This window comes from Bufo bufo, chromosome 6, assembly GCF_905171765.1.
Source record: "Bufo bufo chromosome 6, aBufBuf1.1, whole genome shotgun sequence".
Taxonomy (NCBI): Eukaryota; Metazoa; Chordata; class Amphibia; order Anura; family Bufonidae; genus Bufo; species Bufo bufo.
This window is the reverse complement of record NC_053394.1, coordinates 165,885,101-165,904,570: the sequence shown is the minus strand read 5'-3', so window position 1 is coordinate 165,904,570 and position 19,470 is coordinate 165,885,101. Positions and strand designations below refer to the sequence as shown.

The 19,470-nt window shown below is 42.2% G+C and overlaps 1 protein-coding gene across 1 annotated transcript; it reads right to left on the bottom strand.

The window, feature by feature from the left end:
* Positions 1–2,195: 2,195 nt before the first annotated feature.
* Positions 2,196–19,254, bottom strand: LOC121004120 (gastrula zinc finger protein XlCGF48.2-like). Its single transcript, XM_040436247.1, has 5 exons — positions 19,213–19,254; positions 11,262–11,420; positions 8,438–8,596; positions 8,062–8,184; positions 2,196–4,027 (listed from the first exon to the last, which is right to left on the bottom strand). The coding sequence occupies exons 4-5, from the start codon at positions 8,086–8,088 to the stop codon at positions 2,702–2,704; spliced, it is 1,353 nt and encodes a 450-aa protein (XP_040292181.1). The 5' UTR covers positions 8,089–8,184; positions 8,438–8,596; positions 11,262–11,420; positions 19,213–19,254; the 3' UTR covers positions 2,196–2,701.
* Positions 19,255–19,470: the final 216 nt, after the last annotated feature.

Genomic DNA, 19,470 nt, shown 5'->3' with positions numbered 1-19,470 from the left:
TTCAATGGACCAGCAGTTGAGCATGTGTGCTGCCACTCCATTTGAACTCTATAATGTTATACTGACAGGGAACAGGAGACATCGGACCCCCATACTCATAATTGGGGGGTGGGGGAGATCCCAGCACTTGGGCTCCCCAGTGATCAGACATGTATAGGCGCAGATGTCCATTCTGGGAAAAGACCATCAAAAGTGGCATTGAGGCACATAATAAGAATATAGGGGTGTATTTGCCAAATATTGTGTGCCAAAAACTAGTGCATCTGCACATTTATTAGGTTTTAGACCCTCTTAGCACCTTGCTAGACACTTCTTAACAGTGTGCCTGAAACGGACCAGATTAATGGTGTATTCCAGTTCACTGGACAAAATAATGGTGCAAAGTAAGCCAGCCTTGAGCTGGTGTGATGAAGTTTCTAACCTCTGGCAAGATGCACCAAATCTATGATACCGCGTGCGCCACTGTACTAAATGTGGCCCATCTTCAGACTGCCTTGTCTCAGTTTACATGGTTTAATATTAGACTGCATTAGTAAACCTGCCTTAAAATTTCTACTACTTCAAAAGTAACTAGTAACAAGGCACATGAAATATTGGGGCAGATTTATGAACTATACAAAAGAAGTGCTGTCTCCATTGCTCTTGAGAACCAATCACAGCACACCTTTCATTTTTCAAGTGCAGTATAGGAAATAAAAGCTGTAGTGTGATTGATTGCTATGGGCAACAAAGACACAAGTTTTTTTTGTTTTAGATAATTTCATAAAGGTTCTCCACTGTGTACAGTTTTGTTAGTAGAACTTGAACGAGCTTCATGGTGGGAAACCAAAGTAGTAAATGGAAGGAGCTAGATCCGTAATGCACAACCTTTTTGGCCCCAGGGCCCGACTGAACCAATCCCAATGGCTACAGTAATCCTTATGAGCATCTAAAAGTATACGCCATGTGCTGGTCCTCCTTCAGGGACTCCCACCTAATCAGGACAATGGAGGTCTCCTTCTCCTCTGTTTCCACTCAGAAAGTGGACTCTCTCCATTTAAGTTTAGGTGAGTTGCTGAAATAGAGTGTTTTCATTAATCCCCAAAACTACTACACTGAATGGCCACCTCTCCACTTCAGCTACTCTTTACTGAGTGGGTATACAGGGATTAGAAGTTCTCCATTCTGCTAATATATGCGGGTCTCAGAAACGGCCACACAGTGAATCATTAGTACCTCTGCCGTCCCCTGTTCCTGCCCTAAGGGCCACTCCTCTGATAGAGAGAATGCACGTTCGCAGCCACTAGACAGAGACATGCATGTGTGAAACCAGATGGTTTAGCAGGGACGCATGTGGCTCCCAGGCCACAGGGTGCACACCCCTGAACTAGATGGACAGTTTTTTTTTTCCATCCTGTGATAAAGGAGCATAATAACCAGGGATGAATTATAGAAGACTGTCCATTGCAAACTTGGGTTTATTGTTCCATTCTTCATTTTCCAGATCTGTTAACAAGCTATCCAGTCACCACCATATTTAAAGTGTACCTGTAAGTGTTTTTCTTCTTCATGGCAGCAGTACATGTGAATATAAACAAGAGTGGCATCTCCCTTACCTTCCAGCAGCCCGTGGTTCCCTTCCCTGTCCACAGGTTTAGGAACATCTTCAGTCAGTAAAACGTTGGGTCTTCCATAACTGAAGGGAGGGTGGGTAGAGGAGGAATGTGCTGCAGTTTTTCTGCTTCAGCCTATGTGTGATCATGCTTGTGTGAGAAGGGATGGGGACACCATGGAGGGAGGTTGCTGATTGGTCAGAGAACCACAGGGACAGCTCTCCAGCTCCACACCAGTTATAAAATGACCACTCAGCCAATCACGGACTAAGGTGGATGACTGCGTGGTCAAAGATTGGCTGAGCAGGTATTTCTAGCAATGTCAAGAGGCATCAGAAGACCCAATAAAGAACAGAATGGCAGTAGTAGTGAGGTAAGTACTGTTTGTTGTTTTTCAACCTGTTCTGTCCCTTTTCTTAGAATTATTTATCCTCCGGACCACCCCCTTTTAATCATCATCATAGCTCTAGCTGACTAATTACTATTAAAACAGGAGACCATAATTTGATTGGGGTGGGGCTTTGACAACCTCATTTTCACCTGTAACACTTGAGTTAAAGGATAACCTTCTTGATGTAATGACATTGACCAAATCAAATCCTGTCACGTTTTCATCTGGTTTATTTACGTTTGTCCCTTTAACGTCAATGTTTGCAAATAAGGTTTACATTTTATTGCCTTTTATTTTTTTTTTACATTCCTCAAATGAACATATAAAGACGGCATAAAAAACAATAATAATACTAAAAAGTTAATAAAACTACTTAACTTTCAGCCAGAGTCTATAAAACATTTTTTTTTCATCCACGTCATTGATAGTTTTATAACTTCATTAGAAATTGATTAAAAACATATTTTATTTAAATAATTTAATATAAACTAGCTAATGTACCAAATGTTAAAATAATGTGCCACTCAGACTCACCTCACATGGTCCCAACACAAGAAAGCTGGTACTTTCGAAGGCTTAAAAACGACTTGTTTCTTTTTTGTGGATTTTTACATGTCTATTAAAATGGCTCTTACTTCCAAAGCATTTCCCACATTTGGTGCAGGAATAAGGCCTTTCTCCTGTGTGAATGCGGTTGTGGGTCGTCAAGTTAGATTTTTTAGTAAAACACTTCCCACAATGGAAGCAAACGTAGGGACGTTCTCCTGTATGTATCCGCTGAGGAGTCGACCAGAGATAGATTATGTGCAAACCGCTTTCCACAGACAGAACATGCATACGGTCTCTCTCCTGTGTGGATTCTCTGGTGCGTCATGAGATGTGTGTAATACACAAAACTCTTCCCACAGTATGAACAGTTAAAAGGTACTTCTGAATTACTAATCCGATGATGGGTGAAAAGAGTTGAAGGTTCTGAAAAACACTTTCCGTACTTGTACAATGTGTACTGGTCTGCTGGGATTTTTTCAGACTTGACAAGCTTAGAATTGAAAAATAACTGGTTGCTGTAGTCACCATAATCATGTGTCTTTCCGTGTATGCTTATGTATTCAATAAATTCTGCACCATTAATATCCTGAGGAGAGGTATAATCAAATTGTGCATTGCTAGAGGGTATTGTAAGACTTTCTTCTCCCCAGAAGACTGGTTCCTCCTTAATACGAATGAATGGGTGATGTTGTGTATTATCTATAGGTGTATAAATGTTGGGGTCTGTGAGGTCTCCACCGTCACATGAAACTGGTTCCTCCTTTATATGAGGAGCTGGATATTGTTGTTTAGGATCTGGGGGAGTATAAATGGTTGTGAGGTTTCCTCTATCAGAGGTGTCTGGTTCCTCCTCAATAAGAATAGAAGGGTAGTGATGACTATGATTTGTGGATGTATAAATGTCCGTATCTGTGATGTTGTCATCACATGAAATTGGTTCCTCCTCAATACGAATAGAAGAATATAGTTGTGTAGGATCTGTAGGTGTAATGAACTCAAGGTCTGTGATACTTCCACAAGAGGCTGTTTCCTCCCTAACACGAGGAGATGGGTACTGTTGTCTAAGATCTGTCTGTGTATAAATCTTAGCATCTGTGGTATCACCTTCATCACATGAGACCGGTTCCTCTTTAATATGAGTCAGTGGATAGTTTGTATAATCTGTGGGTTTATAGGTTTTGTAGGTCTGTGAGAATTGCTCCATCACATGAGTTTGTTTTCTTCTCAATATCAGGAGAAGGACATTGTGGATATGACAAGTGACGTGTGCAAGTAGATCTACATTTTGTATTTCTGGAAATGTCTGTGTCAGATACAGTCTTTCCTTCATTCCCTGGTTCTTCATGGTGACTAGTTCTCTTCTTGCTTTTTTTAACCAGCCATAAGTGTCCCGCTTCCAGTTCATTGTCAGTTTTACTTTTAGGATCATTTCTACTATCCGGTGAGCTAGGAGTAACACAAGATATTCTTGGTGTTTCCCTGTTGACATATTTATCTGATGGACAAAGTACAATTTGATTAGATCACCTACTTAGGTCCTCAAACATGGTTGTTTTAATTTTTATAAACTGTATTCCAATTATAAGCTACGAGGAGGCTAAAGACCAAACTATGAATCAATATGTACAAGTTTCAGAATATTTAACAGGCTATCACTGTTTTAAACTAGCCTTGACACCATTGCCAATGGCGAAGGGCGCAGGAAAGGAAATATATGAAATCAATTAAGAAGGGTGTTGACTAAATTGTGACAGCAAGCCTTTGGAGGGGGTCACTTCATATTTCAGTTTTAGACCATGATAAAAATAAAGTGCAACCTCTTCCTGTATGCTGACTTAAAGGGGTTGTTCCCCCCCCCCCCCCCCCCAATCAGCTATGCCTGTGTAGAATGCCACAAAGGCCTGTTTTCCCTTGTAACTGAGGTTCCTTTGGTAAAATACAAATAAAATAAAGAAATAGAAAAACATAAATGCCCACATCAACTGAAACTATTGCCATAGTTGCCCTGTACACATAAAAACAACACATACACAACTAACACAAAAGAGGGAAGCCATTTCAATAATTTATTTTGGTGTCCGTTTGAATATTTAAAAAAAAATAAGGTATTATAGTTTAAAAAATATATATATATATATATACCTAAGAAACATTAATAAAAAGCCATTAAACTACATCTGCTAAATCACAAAAATAGTGTCTGGTCATTAAAATGGTTTTGCAAGATTTAAATAGGTCACCAGTACCTGATCTGATACCCAGGACCCCCACTGATCAGGCTGTTTGAGAAGGCACCGCCACAGCCTTCTCCATGCTCACCAAACACAGTGATGTACATTGTATGACGGGGGCTGATGAACGTGTTGTAACATTGGCCCTAGCAAAATGGTGGCGGCAACGAGGTTTACTCATTGACGACTTACTTTCCAGCCCATGGTTATTTCCTTTTCTACACAGACGGAAGCTGAATTGATCCAGCGCCTGCACACAAAAGGATGCTGCCATGATGACAAAGTGGTCAGTGAATAAAACCATGTCACCGCTACCTAAATCTATACAAATGTGGTATCGCTGTAAAGTCGTACTGACCCATACAATGAAGGGAACAGATCAGTTACCACATAGGGAATGTAAAAATGAAAGCCATAAAACTGGCAGAATAGTTTTTTTTCAATTCAACCCCATTTGGAATTTTGTTCCAGCTTCCCACTACATAGTTTACAATATTAAATGGGTGCCATTAGAAAGTACAAACTTGTCCCACAAAAACACCAGCCCCTCATATGGCAACGTGAATGGAAAATAAAACAAGCTATGGCTCTGGGAAGGGTGGAAGTAAAAAACAGAAACTCAAATGGAAAAAGGCCAGCTCCTGAAAGGGTTAACTATGTGATCACTTGTATAATACACTGCAATTACTTCTGTCGCTACTGATCACTGCATCAAGGGGTTATAGAGCCGGGGTCAAATTATCAAGCACCTGCATATCTAAGGAAGCACTGCCAGTGCCTACTGCCAATATAGGCAGACTACGGCCATTGCTGGGGGGCCCGGACCGCATGGAAGGCCCTGCCCCCTAGTCTATGTAGTTAAGAGGCGCCCACATGTGTTTCTTCCTCCGGCTCACACACAGAGGCCCGCACCCAGCGTATCCTCTCCGCTCACGTGGTGCCCGCAAGGGAGATAAGGAAGTCGCTGGCCTGGGTCTGTGCTGAGCCGGAAGCTCAGAAGGTGGAGTCCTGCACCAATGAAAGCGCAGCTTTATTTCCCACGTGGTAAGACACGTCAGACTGTGGCCAGATGCACACTCTGTCCACTGGACTGCAACTGGTCTAGCATGACTGTGACAGGTGAGGTGTGGGGGGGGGGCAACTATAGGGGAACGGTTTTAGGCTACTAGGGACACTAAAGACACGATCATTTCAATTACTGGGGGCACAATACAGGGCATTTAAGCTACTGGGGGACCCTATAAGGGGCTTTATAATTAGGGTGGGGCACTCTTGAGAGAATAATTTAGTATAATTAAAAATTTGGAGACCACTGTTACTATAGGGGGGGCTGTCTATAATGCGCTATTCCTACAGTATAGTATTTGGAGGCATTGGGCAGGCACAACAGGCACTGTATTGACTGCCCCCCATGTCGTCTGGATTTTTTCATCTGCGTGACGGGAGGAAGGCAATTGTGGCTGTGCGGGCATCAGGAGCAATGCGGGATGACAGGGAATGAGGGTAAGTAAGGTGCCTGGGCATTTTTGGGGGCATTATAGGGGTTAGATAACCCCTTTAACTCCTTGCTGCTGATGCATTCCCTCTGGGGACCCCCCCAGCACATCAGTCACCTGGGGGGGGGGGGGGGGGAATGCATCAGCAGCAAGGAGTAAAGGGGCTATCTAACCCCTATAATACCTCCCAAAATGCCCAGGCACCTTACTTACCTCATTCCCCAGGACCCGCATTGCTCCTGATGCCCGCACAGCCGCCACTGCCTCCCTCCTGTCACACAGAGGAAGACATCCAGAGACATGGGGGGGCAGTCAATAGCAGACTACGATGGGAACGAGCTTCCCTAGCATTGTGGGTGACACTAGGGAGGCTCATTTCCGTCGCTGCCTGCTATTGGCTGCACCCCCCCCACTGGGCATAATTAATTTCTGCATGCTAGGTGCCTGGCATTTGGGGGGGCATAATCAGGGGTTAGATAGCCCCTTTAAACCTTAGGATACCAGAGTTTTTTTTTTTTTTTTCATTTTTTTCATTTTCCTTTTTTCTTCTCTATCTTCCTTGAGCCATAACTTTTTTTTATTTTTTCATTCACTAGTTGTATGAGGGGCTATATGGCATACAATGTAGTGTGAAGCTGGCAAAAAAATTCTAATTTCTCCACCGTTTTATTCCTACGGCATTCCCTTTGCGGCAAAAATGACCTGTGCCCTTCATTATCTGGGTCAGTATGAATACGTACGACCGATGTATACATTTCTTTTTTGGCAAATGGGGGAGGAGCCAGGACAGGAGGATGGGCCAGGGATGGGTAGTGGGTGGGGTTAGGAGGCTCAATCAGATTCACTGCCATTAGGTTTTGTTAACTACTTCCAATTCTGGAATAGAAAACAGCCCTACATATAGCCCCAGAGATATATATGACATGTAATGCCCCCACCCAATTTCCTTCTCCGCTGTCCAGAGAGATATAGCTATATATTTCTATGAATTTAGAGGTAGAGATGAATAAATGGAAGGTATCTGGGCTGCTTCATGCTTCAGTAAGTGATCACTACACCAGCACTAAGCATGGCAGTCCACCACTGAATTCAGGAGAAAATGGACAAGAAGGATAAACAGCAGGGGCTCTACTAGAGAGGAAAATGTATTGCACATAAAAAAAAAAACTGAACAATATTTTTATTGCATGTATATTGCAATACTTAATTTAAAATGCTATTTTCATTGCATAGAAACCCCTTCAATTGTACAAGACCTGCTCTGTATTATCCATAGATATGCACACCTTTCTTATGGATCAGGGATGATCTGGGTAATACAACCGGCAACCTCAATTGCCAATGCTCAATAAATGGTCACTAACTTTTCACACATCAATCAATGTGCAATCAGCCATAAGAAACTTTGTAATATATCTTATCAGAGTGAAATGTCGTGTCTTCATGTTATCAGCTGTTTATCTCTCGACTCCCTTCCCTAAATGCTTTTTAGTTTAGTTTGCTAATATGAAGTTTATATCTCAGTCCAATGTGTATCTGTTCATATCACTACAGGTCCAGTACTTTTCTGTAATATCCTCCATGATCCTGGAGCTGCTTCTGAGTGAATAAGAGAAGATTAGGAAGCAGAGTCTTCTCTACTTTCTGTGTGCAGTGGATGGCAGGATAGCCACCAGATCTGGGAAAACTTTAAACTAGACATTCAGTGTGCACAAACTGCTAAAATATGCCAGACACAAGTGTTATTTCTCATGTACCTCAAAGTTTGTTGAAAGGTAAGGTACGCTTTAATCATCACTTACCAGGTGATAAGGTGGGGTGTTGGTCATTCTTTATGATATCTTTGTAGAGATCCTGTGTCCCGTCTAAATACTCCCATTCCTCCATGGACAAGTAGACAGTGACATCTTCGCATCTACAGGAACCTGACACACAATGATACAGCATTCATCTGGATACATTAAATTGTCTCATTTATTAAAACTAACAGTAAGGCTGGCTTTGTTGCCCATAGTAACCAATCAGTGCTCCGCTTATATTTTTCAGAGCCGTTTAAGAAATGAAGTTGAGCTCTGATTGCTTGCTACAGGCAACAGAGACAGTCTAACGGTTTGTCACTTCTGATGACCTAGATGCACTATCCCTTGTGCTAGTGTTAATATCCCAGCAGTGGCTCACCTCTCCAGTCAGCAGCTCAATGATCTTGTTGGTGAGATCTAGGATCTACTGAATCCTTGTTCTTCTCATGTATCAGTGAGTGAGATGTTTTTGTGACTGGCTTTGATTTCTGCTCCTCCTTTCACACTCACCAGATGTTTTCTTCACGGGTGCATAATCCTACGTATTGAAAGATAATGTGCAGTCAAAATACTTTTAGTAAATTATGTCCTTTCCTTAACAGTCATCTTGATATTGGGATGTATGGTTATTGTCACCAGAGGGGGCTTACAAGTTGCGGCATGGTGCCGTTTTTTGGCCGCAGACATTTTTCGGTCTGCAAATTGTGGATCTCCAAAACACAGAGAATGCCTGTGTGCGTTCTGCATTTTGTGTAACGATATGTCCTGCCCTCTATAGAACTGCCTATTCTTGTTTACAAAACCGACAATAGGACATGTTCTATTTTTTGTGGGGGCCCGCGGAACAGACATTCGGATGCGGAAAGCACATGGTGGGGCCCCAAGTGGATGGAAGGCCCCGCTCCCCTAATTATACTACCACAACAACAGCTGCTGCTTGAGTCCCTACTTGGGGCTCCAGTGGGCCCCTGCTTTCCTGTGTTCAGTGCCCCCCTGTCCCCTTACAAAACTTTGTAAATCCGGCAGCCGGGACAGGCACATACACAGACAGTCCTCAATGGAAGCTGAAGAGAGAGTTCTCTCTCCTCCGTCAGCTGAACGCTGAACTAGCTCATTAGTATTAAGCAGTGCTAAGAGCCCTGCTGATGATTGGCTAGCCAAGTGCAGCTGACAGATACAGAAGCCAGCATCGGGAGAGTGAGAACTTCTCCTGCTCCCATGTGTGTCACCACGCTGACCCTGCCTGGCTCAGTGGAAGGCTGACTGGACGCACGACAGAGATTGAGTGAGTAACACGCTGCATTAAGTTAATAAAACAAGTTTAGTAGCAAGCAGAGTTCATGGTAGGGGTCCCCCCCCCCCATGAACTCTGTTTGCTGCTGTGTATATAGAGGACATTGTGCCCTAGGCAGGACCCCCCTCCCTCCCCCATGTACTCTGCCTGGTGCACAGTAAGCATCAGAAGCAAGCAGAGCTCATGGCAGGGAGGGGGGTCTGCTTGGGGGGATTATGATTTCTTAATTGAAATAAATAAATAAATTCAAGGCATTTACATACTACTCTATTCCTTAAAATATCAGGATTTGTGTATTAAAATCTTGATACAAATGTATATTTCTATTTTTAAATATTTATAATTTAGAAATTAATTTTAACCAGTTGCAAAGCGCTCTATAATATGTGTCTGTATATTAGTGGAACCTAAACAATATACGCACGCACGCTGTCCTCAAAATAATTATAATTATCAACAGTATATAAATATATAACACACACACACACATATACATATATATATATAGCGCCAATACAGAGGGGTGCATTATATGTAGTAAAGAGGGGGCCATTGTATATATACTATAGGACCATTATATATACTATACAGGGGGCACTGCAACTGGGCTTTATAAAATACTGGGGCCACTATAGGAGGCACACTATAACTTCTTCCCACTAGGGGCTTTAAAGGGGTGCCTTGTTATTGCTGGTGGCACTATAGGGGGTTTTATTTCTACTAGGGGACCCCCTTTGGGAGAATTATTATTATGAGGGGTATTGTTATTAAGCACAATATGGAGGTCATTACTAATAAGGGGGTTGCTTTTTGTGGTACTGTAGGCGAGCTCTATTAATATTCAGGGCAGTAATAAGAACTAATATTATGGGGGACTGTCTTTATGGCAGTATAATTTAAATAGTATTTGGGGTCCTTGGGGAGCACAGAGTCACAGTATTGGGGATGGCAGCAGGATGACAAGTTGGGGCACAAGAAGGGGAAGGATGATAGAAAAGTGAGGAACCTCAGATGTCCTGTGTGCTGAATTCTGTAGAGACAGCAAGAACATATAATGTGCAGGGAGGGAGGGGCCCCAAAACTGAGTTTTGCTATGGGGCCCATGATTTCAATGTATGCCCCCTGACTTCAAGTCTCCTCATGATCCCCATTCCTACAGAGATTCAGCTCAAGATCACATTAAACTGTATTCAGGATCATAATTCCTGACAACCAGAGAGGAGGATGAGGCAGCTCTTTAGCTCAGTGTTGTGAAGTAACGTGTGCTGCTGTGTGATTAGGACGGGTTTTATGTGTACTAATAGGATGGCGGCCATTTTATTCCTCCTAATGATTGCTCCCCAGGCAAAATGAGCCATTGTAAGTAATGAAAGGTAATAGGGGATATATTTATAATAAAGTAATATGTAAGTATTTTCATTTTCTTAAAGGATTTGTCAGGGTTTAGAGCTGAACCCGGACATACATTCATTTTCACCCAGGCAGCCCCACTTGATGCTCTCTTTTGCCTCCGATGCTCTCCTAAATTGCGCAGGGCAAAGGCATTTTCAGGAGTTCCGGTGACGTACCGGGCTCTCCATGGGGCTGCCAGAAAGCCCGTTGACGTCACCGGCTCTGATGGGCGGGCTTTAGCTCTGCCCTAGCCAGTAAAACGGCCCTTAGGGCAGCTCTAAGGACCGCCCATCAGAGCCAGTGACGTCACCGAACACACTGCTGGGCGGAAGAGCCGTGCCCCTGCGCGATCTAGCGCAGGGCAAGGGAGCGCATCGGAGCATGAGATGCTCTGAAGTTAGCATCAGGTGAAAATATGGGTATGTCCGGGTTCAGCTCTGAACCCGGACAACCCCTTAAATTCCCGGAGAACGCTGGAGAGTATTTGTCCTGGGACAAATTTGCCGTAATCCCCTACCTCTCCAGTAAGCAGGTAGATAATCTTCAAGGTAAGTTTAATATCCTTTCACTATCCATCTTTAGTCCGGCTCCTGGAAATGATAGCAATGATTTTACACTCTAAATGTTTCCTTGACATGTCAGTTTCTACAATGGCCCATCTTTAATTCATCGGAACCTGAAAACAAAACAGGAGGGGAAATGTTCACATTACAATTTCTGTGAGAAGGAAGATTATACCAGTTGATGGGAAGTTCTATTCATAGTGGGCTGTATTTGTGTGGTCCCTCCACAGAGAACAAAGGAGCATATTTTAAAAAGGAGTCTGTGAAGTATGGTTTGCCATAAATTAGGGCGCAGCATCCGGCACCCCCGTGCGTCTCTACCGATAAACTACACCAGTCCCTGGCTCACGCAGATTTTAGTGGTTCTTCTGGCGTAGAAGATAATAAATGTGGCCAATTCCGGTCCCCCACCACACTCCTTTTTCGAGGAAAGTGGTGAGGCAGATGGAGAAACGACACTTGCGCAAAACTTTTGTGCAAGTGCTGTTGAAACAGTCACAATCGGGCAGTTTGCAACTATTTAATGCCATAAAAGTGCCATATCTTCATAATAAATCTGCCTCCATGTCTTTAGGGATGCTGCTTCATGCTGGAAGAAGAAACTCTGAAGAGGTCTGTTAAAAGCTTTAGTCTTGGAAACCCCTTTAAATCTGACTTGGATTATGATTGTAATAGATAATAATAATAAAATCTATTGAACCATAAATCTGTCTTGGATTTTCCACACCAGAAAGCAGAGGCTGACCCTCGGATTTCTGCGCTGGACTCACCCCATTGTCATTCAGTAGAGCTGATCCTCACGTCTTCCACTTGATATAAATGGACTGCGCACGTTTTTTTGCAAGGTGCATTTTTTAGAATTTTTCTGATTCATGTGAACGGGGTTTCAAAAACCTTATTTTAGCATGCATGGATGTAGATGTCACATGGGAACATGCTTCAAAATCTGCACCCAAAAAAAGTTGTGTGAGCATACCCTTTTCGCACATACCACTGACTAGGGTGGATCTAGCAAATCAGAAATTTCACACGCTGCATCATGGATAGTATAGGTAATAAGGGATTGTACACTGTATAGAAGGACCGTATAGGTAATATAGGGATCGTACACTGTATAGAAGGACCGTGTAGGTAATATAGGGATCGTACACTGTCTACTAAAGGACAGTATAGGTAATATCTAGGGATCATACATTGTATATAAAGACAGTATAGGTAATATAGGGATTGTACACCGTATAGAAGGACCGTATAGGTAATATAGGGATCATACACTGTATATAAGGACAGTATAGGTAATATAGGGATTGTACACTGTATATAAGGACAGTATAGGTAATATAGGGATTGTACACTGTATAGAAGGACCGTATAGGTAATATAGGGATCATACACTGTATAGAAGGATAGTATAGGTAATATAGGGAACATACACTGTATAGAAAGGACCGTATAGGTAATATAGGGATCATACACTGTATAGAAGGACCGTATAGGTAATATAGGGATCATACACTGTATAGAAGGACCGTATAGGTAATATAGGGATTGTACACTGTATATAAGGACAGTATAGGTAATATAGGGATCATACACTGTATATAAGGACAGTATAGGTAATATAGGGATTGTACACTGTATAGAAGGACCGTATAGGTAATATAGGGATCATACACTGTATATAAGGACAGTATAGGTAATATAGGGATTGTACACTGTATAGAAGGACCGTATAGGTAATATAGGGATCGAACACTGTATATAAAGACAGTATAGGTAATATTAGGGATCGTACACTGTCTATAAGGGCAGTATAGATAATATAGGGATTGTACACTGTAAATAAGGACAGCATATGTAATATAGGATCATACATTGTATAAAAAGACAGTATAGATATATAGGGATTGTACACTGTAAATAAGGACAGCATATGTAATATAGGGATCATACAACTGTATATAAAGACAATATAGGTAATATAGGGATCATACACTGAAGGACAGTATAGGTAATATAGGGATCATACATTGTATTTAAGGACAGTATAGGTAATATAGGGATCTACACTGAATATAAGGACAGTATAGGTAATTAGGGATCATACATTGTACTATCAAGGACAGTATAGATAATATAGGGATTGTACACTGTATAATAAGGACAGCATATGTAATATAGGGATCATACATTGTATATAAAGACAGTATAGATAATATAGGGATTGTACACTGTAAATAAGGACAGCATATGTAATATAAGGGATCATACACTGTATATAAAGACAATATAGGTAATATAGGGATTCATACACTGAAGGACAGTATAGGTAATTAGGGATCATACAATGTATATCAAGACAGTATAGATAATATAGGGATTGTACACCGTATAGAAGGACAGTATAGGTAATATAGGGATCATTCACTGTATATAAGAATAGTATGGGTAATATAGGGATCATACATTGTATATAAAGACAGTATAGATAATATAGGGATTGTACACTGTATATAAAGACAATATAGGTAATATAGAAATCCTACACTATGCAAGGACAGTAATAGGTAATATAGGGGATCATACACTATGTAAGGACAGTATAGGTAATAAAGGGATCAACACATTGTATTTAAGGACAGTATATGTAATATAGGGATTGAACACTGTATATAAGGACAGTATAGGTAATATGGGATCATAGAGTGTATAGAAGAACAGTATAGGTAATATAGAAACATAGAATGTGTCGGCAGATAAGAACCATTTGGCCCATCTAGTCTGCCCAATATATCTGAATCCTATGAATAGTCCCCTGCCCTAACTTATATGAAGGATAGCCTTATGCCTATCCCATGCATGCTTAAACTCCTTCTCTGTATTTGCAGCTACCACTTCTGCAGGAAGGCTATTCCATGCATCCACTACTCTCTCAGTAAAGTAATACTTCCCGATATTACTTTTAAACCTTTGCCCCTCTAATTTAAAACTGTGTCCTCTAGTGGTAGTTTTTCTTCTTTTAAATAAGCTCTCCTCCTTTTACTGAGTTGATTCCCTTTATGTATTTAAAAGTTTCTATCATATCCCCTCTGTCTCGTCTTTCTTCCAAGCTATACATGTTAAGGTCCTTTAAACCTTTCCTGGTAAGTTTTATCCTGCAATCCATGTACTAGTTTAGTAGCTCTTCTCTGAACTCTCTCTAGAGTATCTATATCCTTCTGAGATATGGCCTCCAGTACGCGTCACAATACTCCAAGTGAGGTCCTCACCAGTGTTCTGTACAGCGGCATAAGCACTTCACTCTTTCTACTGCTTATACTCTCCCTATACATCCAAGTATCTGCTGGCATTTCGTGCTGCTCTATTACATTGTCTTCCCCACCTTTAAGTCTTCTGAAATAATTACTCCTAAATCCCTTTCCTCAGATACTGAAGTCAGGACTCGTGTCAAATATTCTATAATTCTGCCTTGGGTTTTTACGCCCCAGGTGCATTATCTTACACTTATCCACATTAAAATTCCATTCCTTCTAGTTTTCCTAAATCCTTTTCATTTGGCGTTTCCACTCCAGGAACATCAACCCTGTTACATATCTTTGTGTCATCAGCAAAAAGACAAACCTTACCATCGAGGGGCCTTTGGCAATATCACTTATTGAAGATATTAAACAAAATTGGTCCCAGTACAGATCCCTGTGGAACCCCACTGGTAACATGACCTTGTTTTGAATGTTCTCCATTGACTACAACCCTCTGCCTGTCTGTCACTCAGCCACTGCCTAATCCACTCAACTCATGACTGCAGTTTATTGATAAGTCTTCTATGTGGGACAGATGTCAAAAGCCTTACTAAAATCTAGATATGCGATGTCTACTGCACCTCCACCGTCTATTTTTTTAGTCACCTCAGTCAAAAAAATCTATAAGATTTGTTTGACATGATCTCCCTGAAGTAAACCCATGTTGTTTTTCATCTTGCAATCATGGGATTTTAGATGTTCCACAATCCTATCCTTCAATAGGGTTTTCCATTAATTTGCCTACTATTGATGTCAGACTCACTGGTCTATAGTTGCTCGATTCCTCCCTACTACCTTTCTTGTGAATGGGCACGACATTTGCCAATTTTCCAATCTTCCCGGGACGAATCCTGTTACTATGATTGGTTAAATAAATCATGTTAGCGGTTTTGCCAGCTCACCACTAAGCTCTTTTAATATAGGGATCATACACTGTATGTAAGGACAGTATAGGTTATATTGAATCATACACTGTAATATAAGGAGCAGTATATGTATATATAGGGATCATAACACTATGTAAGAACAGTACTAGGTTATATAGGGATCATACACTATGTAAGGACAGTATAAGTAATATAGGGATCATGTCATAGTTCTGCTGAAGGGGGGCAATTCAGCCCCTGAAACACGTAGACTACTGTGAATAAAGATTCTTTATCAATTACATTGTTCTTGATGTATCTTCATTCACGAAGTCCTGGCAGCGCCCTCCAAGGTCCTGAAGCCTTTTTCCAGTTATCCATTTAGGTCTGTTGTTTGCCCGAGAGCAGCATAAAGGACCACGGCTGCAGCCGAGGACAACTGCCCTACTGGTCGGGAGTACAAATAACCAGTCAAGGATTCTACAGCTGTTGTGACTCCTCAAAACACAATCTGGTAAGCACACTTGTGTTTTCTCTAAACCAGTGGTGCCCAACCATTTTTCATCTGAGGGCCGCTCTAGACATGGTATAAATTTTGCGGGGTAGCTTTGCCAGAAAGAAATTCAAACACTGTGAGGGGGCACGTGGGAGCATTACTAAAAATACATAATACGTAGGCCTTCAAATCTGTGGTGGAAGCTGTGTTTGGAGTCTCTGTTGTAGATTCTGTTGAAAGACCAGACAAAAAAAGCCTTGTATACAGCACTTTTGTGTCCGGTAAAAAGACAGGATCCTGAACGGAAACTGAATAGATTCCCATCATAGTCGGTGTGAGTCTGTTCAGCTTCTTCCTGTGGGGTGACAGGAAGAGGTGAGAGAGCAGGATCACTAGTGAGGTGACAGGAGGGGGGGGAGCAGGGTCACTAGTGGGGTGGACAGGAGGAGGGGGAAGCAGGGTCACTAGTGGGGTGACAGGAGGAGGGGGGAAGCAGGGTCACTAGTGGGGGCGACAGGAGGAGGGGGAAGCAGGGTCACTAGTGGGGTGACAGGAGGAGGCGGAAGCAGCAGGTCACTAGTGGGGGTGACAGAGGAGGGGGAAGCAGGGTCACTAGTGGGGTGACAGGAGGAGGGGGAAGCAGGTCACTTAGTGGGGTGACAGGAGGAGGGGGGAGCAGGGTCACTAGTGGGGTGATAGGAGGAGGGGGTGGAAGGTCACTAGTGGAGTGATAGGAGGAGGGGAAGTAGGGTCACTAGTGGGGTGATAAGAGAGGAGGGGGAGTAGGGTCACTAGTGGGGTGACCGGAGGAGGGGGGAGCAGGGTCACCGGGGACCAGTCACATGAGGTGCTCCAAGCCACCTCTACAGAGCACTAGCGAGACCTCGTTTGGAGTATTGTGCTCAGTACTGGAGACCATATCTCTAGAAGGATATTGATACTTTGGAGAGAGTCAGAGAAGAGCTACTAAACTAGTACATGGATTGCAGGATAAAAACTTGCCAGGAAAGATTAAAGGACCTTTACATGTATTGCTTGGAAGAAAGACGAGACAGAGGGGATATGACTAGAACTTTTAAATACATAAAGGGAATCAACAATGTAAAAGAGGAGAGAATATTTAAAAGAAGAAAAACTGCTACAAGAGGACATAGTTTTAAATTAGAGGGGCAAAGGTTTAAAGTAATATCAGGAAGTATTACTTTACTGAGAGAGTAGTGGATGCATGGAATAGCCTTCCTGCAGAAGTGGTAGCTGCAAATACAGTGAAGGGGTTTAAGCATGCATGGGATAGGCATAAGGCCATCCTTCATATAAGATAGGGCCCAGGGCTATCCATAGTAATTCAGTATATTGGGCAGACTAGATGGGCCAAATGGTTCTTATCTCTGCCGACACATTCTATGCTTCTATGAGTCCATGGCTCCTTAACCTCTCCAGAAGCCCTGTCATGTTTCCCAAGGTCCTCGGGGCAGCGCACCCCGCTCTCCTTACAACAGCCACCCCTGGACTGGCCCCTCCTCCTTCCAGCTCCCCGCCGGCTTTCCCTGCCTGACCCGACTTGTATCGCTCCGGAGCGTGCCTATACCAACCATTATCAAAGCTCATTGCTGTAAGGAGCTTTTCTTTTAGTTATTTCAGGCAAAGTGCAGCCATCACTGCACTGCCGTGTACCGTTCACAAGCGCTCACTGCGCTGATGAATGTGGGGGAAAAGTCTAAGTCGCACGGGCCGCATGACACAGCTTCGCGGTCCGTAGGTTGGGCAACACTGCTCTACAACTATTGCTAAACAACTGACAACCATCAACGCCATCCGTCTCATATGGTGAGGCGGCGGCATCGGCGCTAGGGTAGCCACCCTAGTGCCGACGCCTCACCACACGAGACGGATGGGCATTGTATGTGTTGGTTTATTTGTGCTCTGGATAACCCGCAGCTCCTGATGAGCCTATATGGCGAAACGCGTAGAGCGTATGTTAAGGTAGAGCTATACATACACACTTACATCGGTGATTTGAAAGAGGGCGCAAACGGCCCGCTATTGTTACTGAAGCCATAGAATATGGTGTATGAGCGTGAATAGGGGATTGGGGACATATGCACCTCAAATGGGATACCTACTAGGCCATTTGTTAATGGTGCCTGTTAAATAGCCCATACCCTATGCTCAAACTTTGGATACTCCAGTAGCAATCTTCAGCTGATTTTTGTATACATAGTAGCGACTGATTAGTCATCTGGCCAATAGCACTTCAGTGGACCAGTTACATTTAAATATTATTTCAGTCTGCTACATTGTATATATAAGATGATGATCAACTGTAGATAGCTAAACATTTTAGTTATCTGGGGTCCGATCAATTACTACTAGGGGAACACGTGGGGGTTGTTTGATTGAATACCTTGGCCAGTGATAAATACCCCCCTTCGGGTGCCTCAGTATTATGTATTTTGTGACAATTTTTTGGGTTGATATAGGATTACTCCTTCCCACTTTGAGTTTATCAAGATACCTAATAAAAAAAAATATTTTTAATTTTATTTTACAATGTTCCTTGAGGGCAGTGATAGGTATATAGGGATCATACATTGTATTTAAGTACAGATAGGGACTGTACAATATATATATATATGGACAGTATAGATAATATAGAGACTGTACACTATATACAAGGACAGTATAGCAAATATAGGGATTGTACACTGTATATAAGGACAGTATAGGTAATACAGGGAATATAAGGGGCCATTCATGTTATATAATATTGAGATCATACAATGAATACAAAAATAGTATAAGTAATTATACAGTGTATATAACAGTATATGTAATATTTAGGATCACACTATATATAATGAAAGCACACGGGGTAGTATAGGAAGTATGGGGGGCATTTGCTGTATAAAAGGACAATACAGATAATAATGGGAGCATCCATTGTATATAGGGATAGTATAGGTCATACTGAGATAATACACCAGCTTTACAAGGGTGGGATAGGTTAATATATGGATATACACTGTATATACGGAATATTTTATGTAAAATAAGATAATACCATAACATAAAATGAAAGCACATTTATTTGGGGGTCTATATACTGTATATAAGGACAGTGTAAATAACTGCTGGGGCATACACAATGTTCATAAGGCCATACAATATAGGCGATGTACATTGTCTAGATAGAAAGACACTATGGCTCTTAGGAACACCCCAGGTCTAATAAATCGAGACTCACCACAGATTCTGCCCTCTGCTTCTCATGAACCTGACCCCGGAAGATGTTTACCGGAAATACACAGCTTGCGTTCCACGACACTTCCTGGATGTGCGTTCCACGTGTGTAGCGGATAAACTCCATACAGGGAAACGGACTCCTGAAGTCATCACTGGGTCACGTGACTCTGAATCGGCAGCACGAATAGAAGGGTCGGAAGCTGGAGAGCACAGGCTGTTTGCAGGGCAGGTCACGGACGGCTGCTTATAACTCATAGAG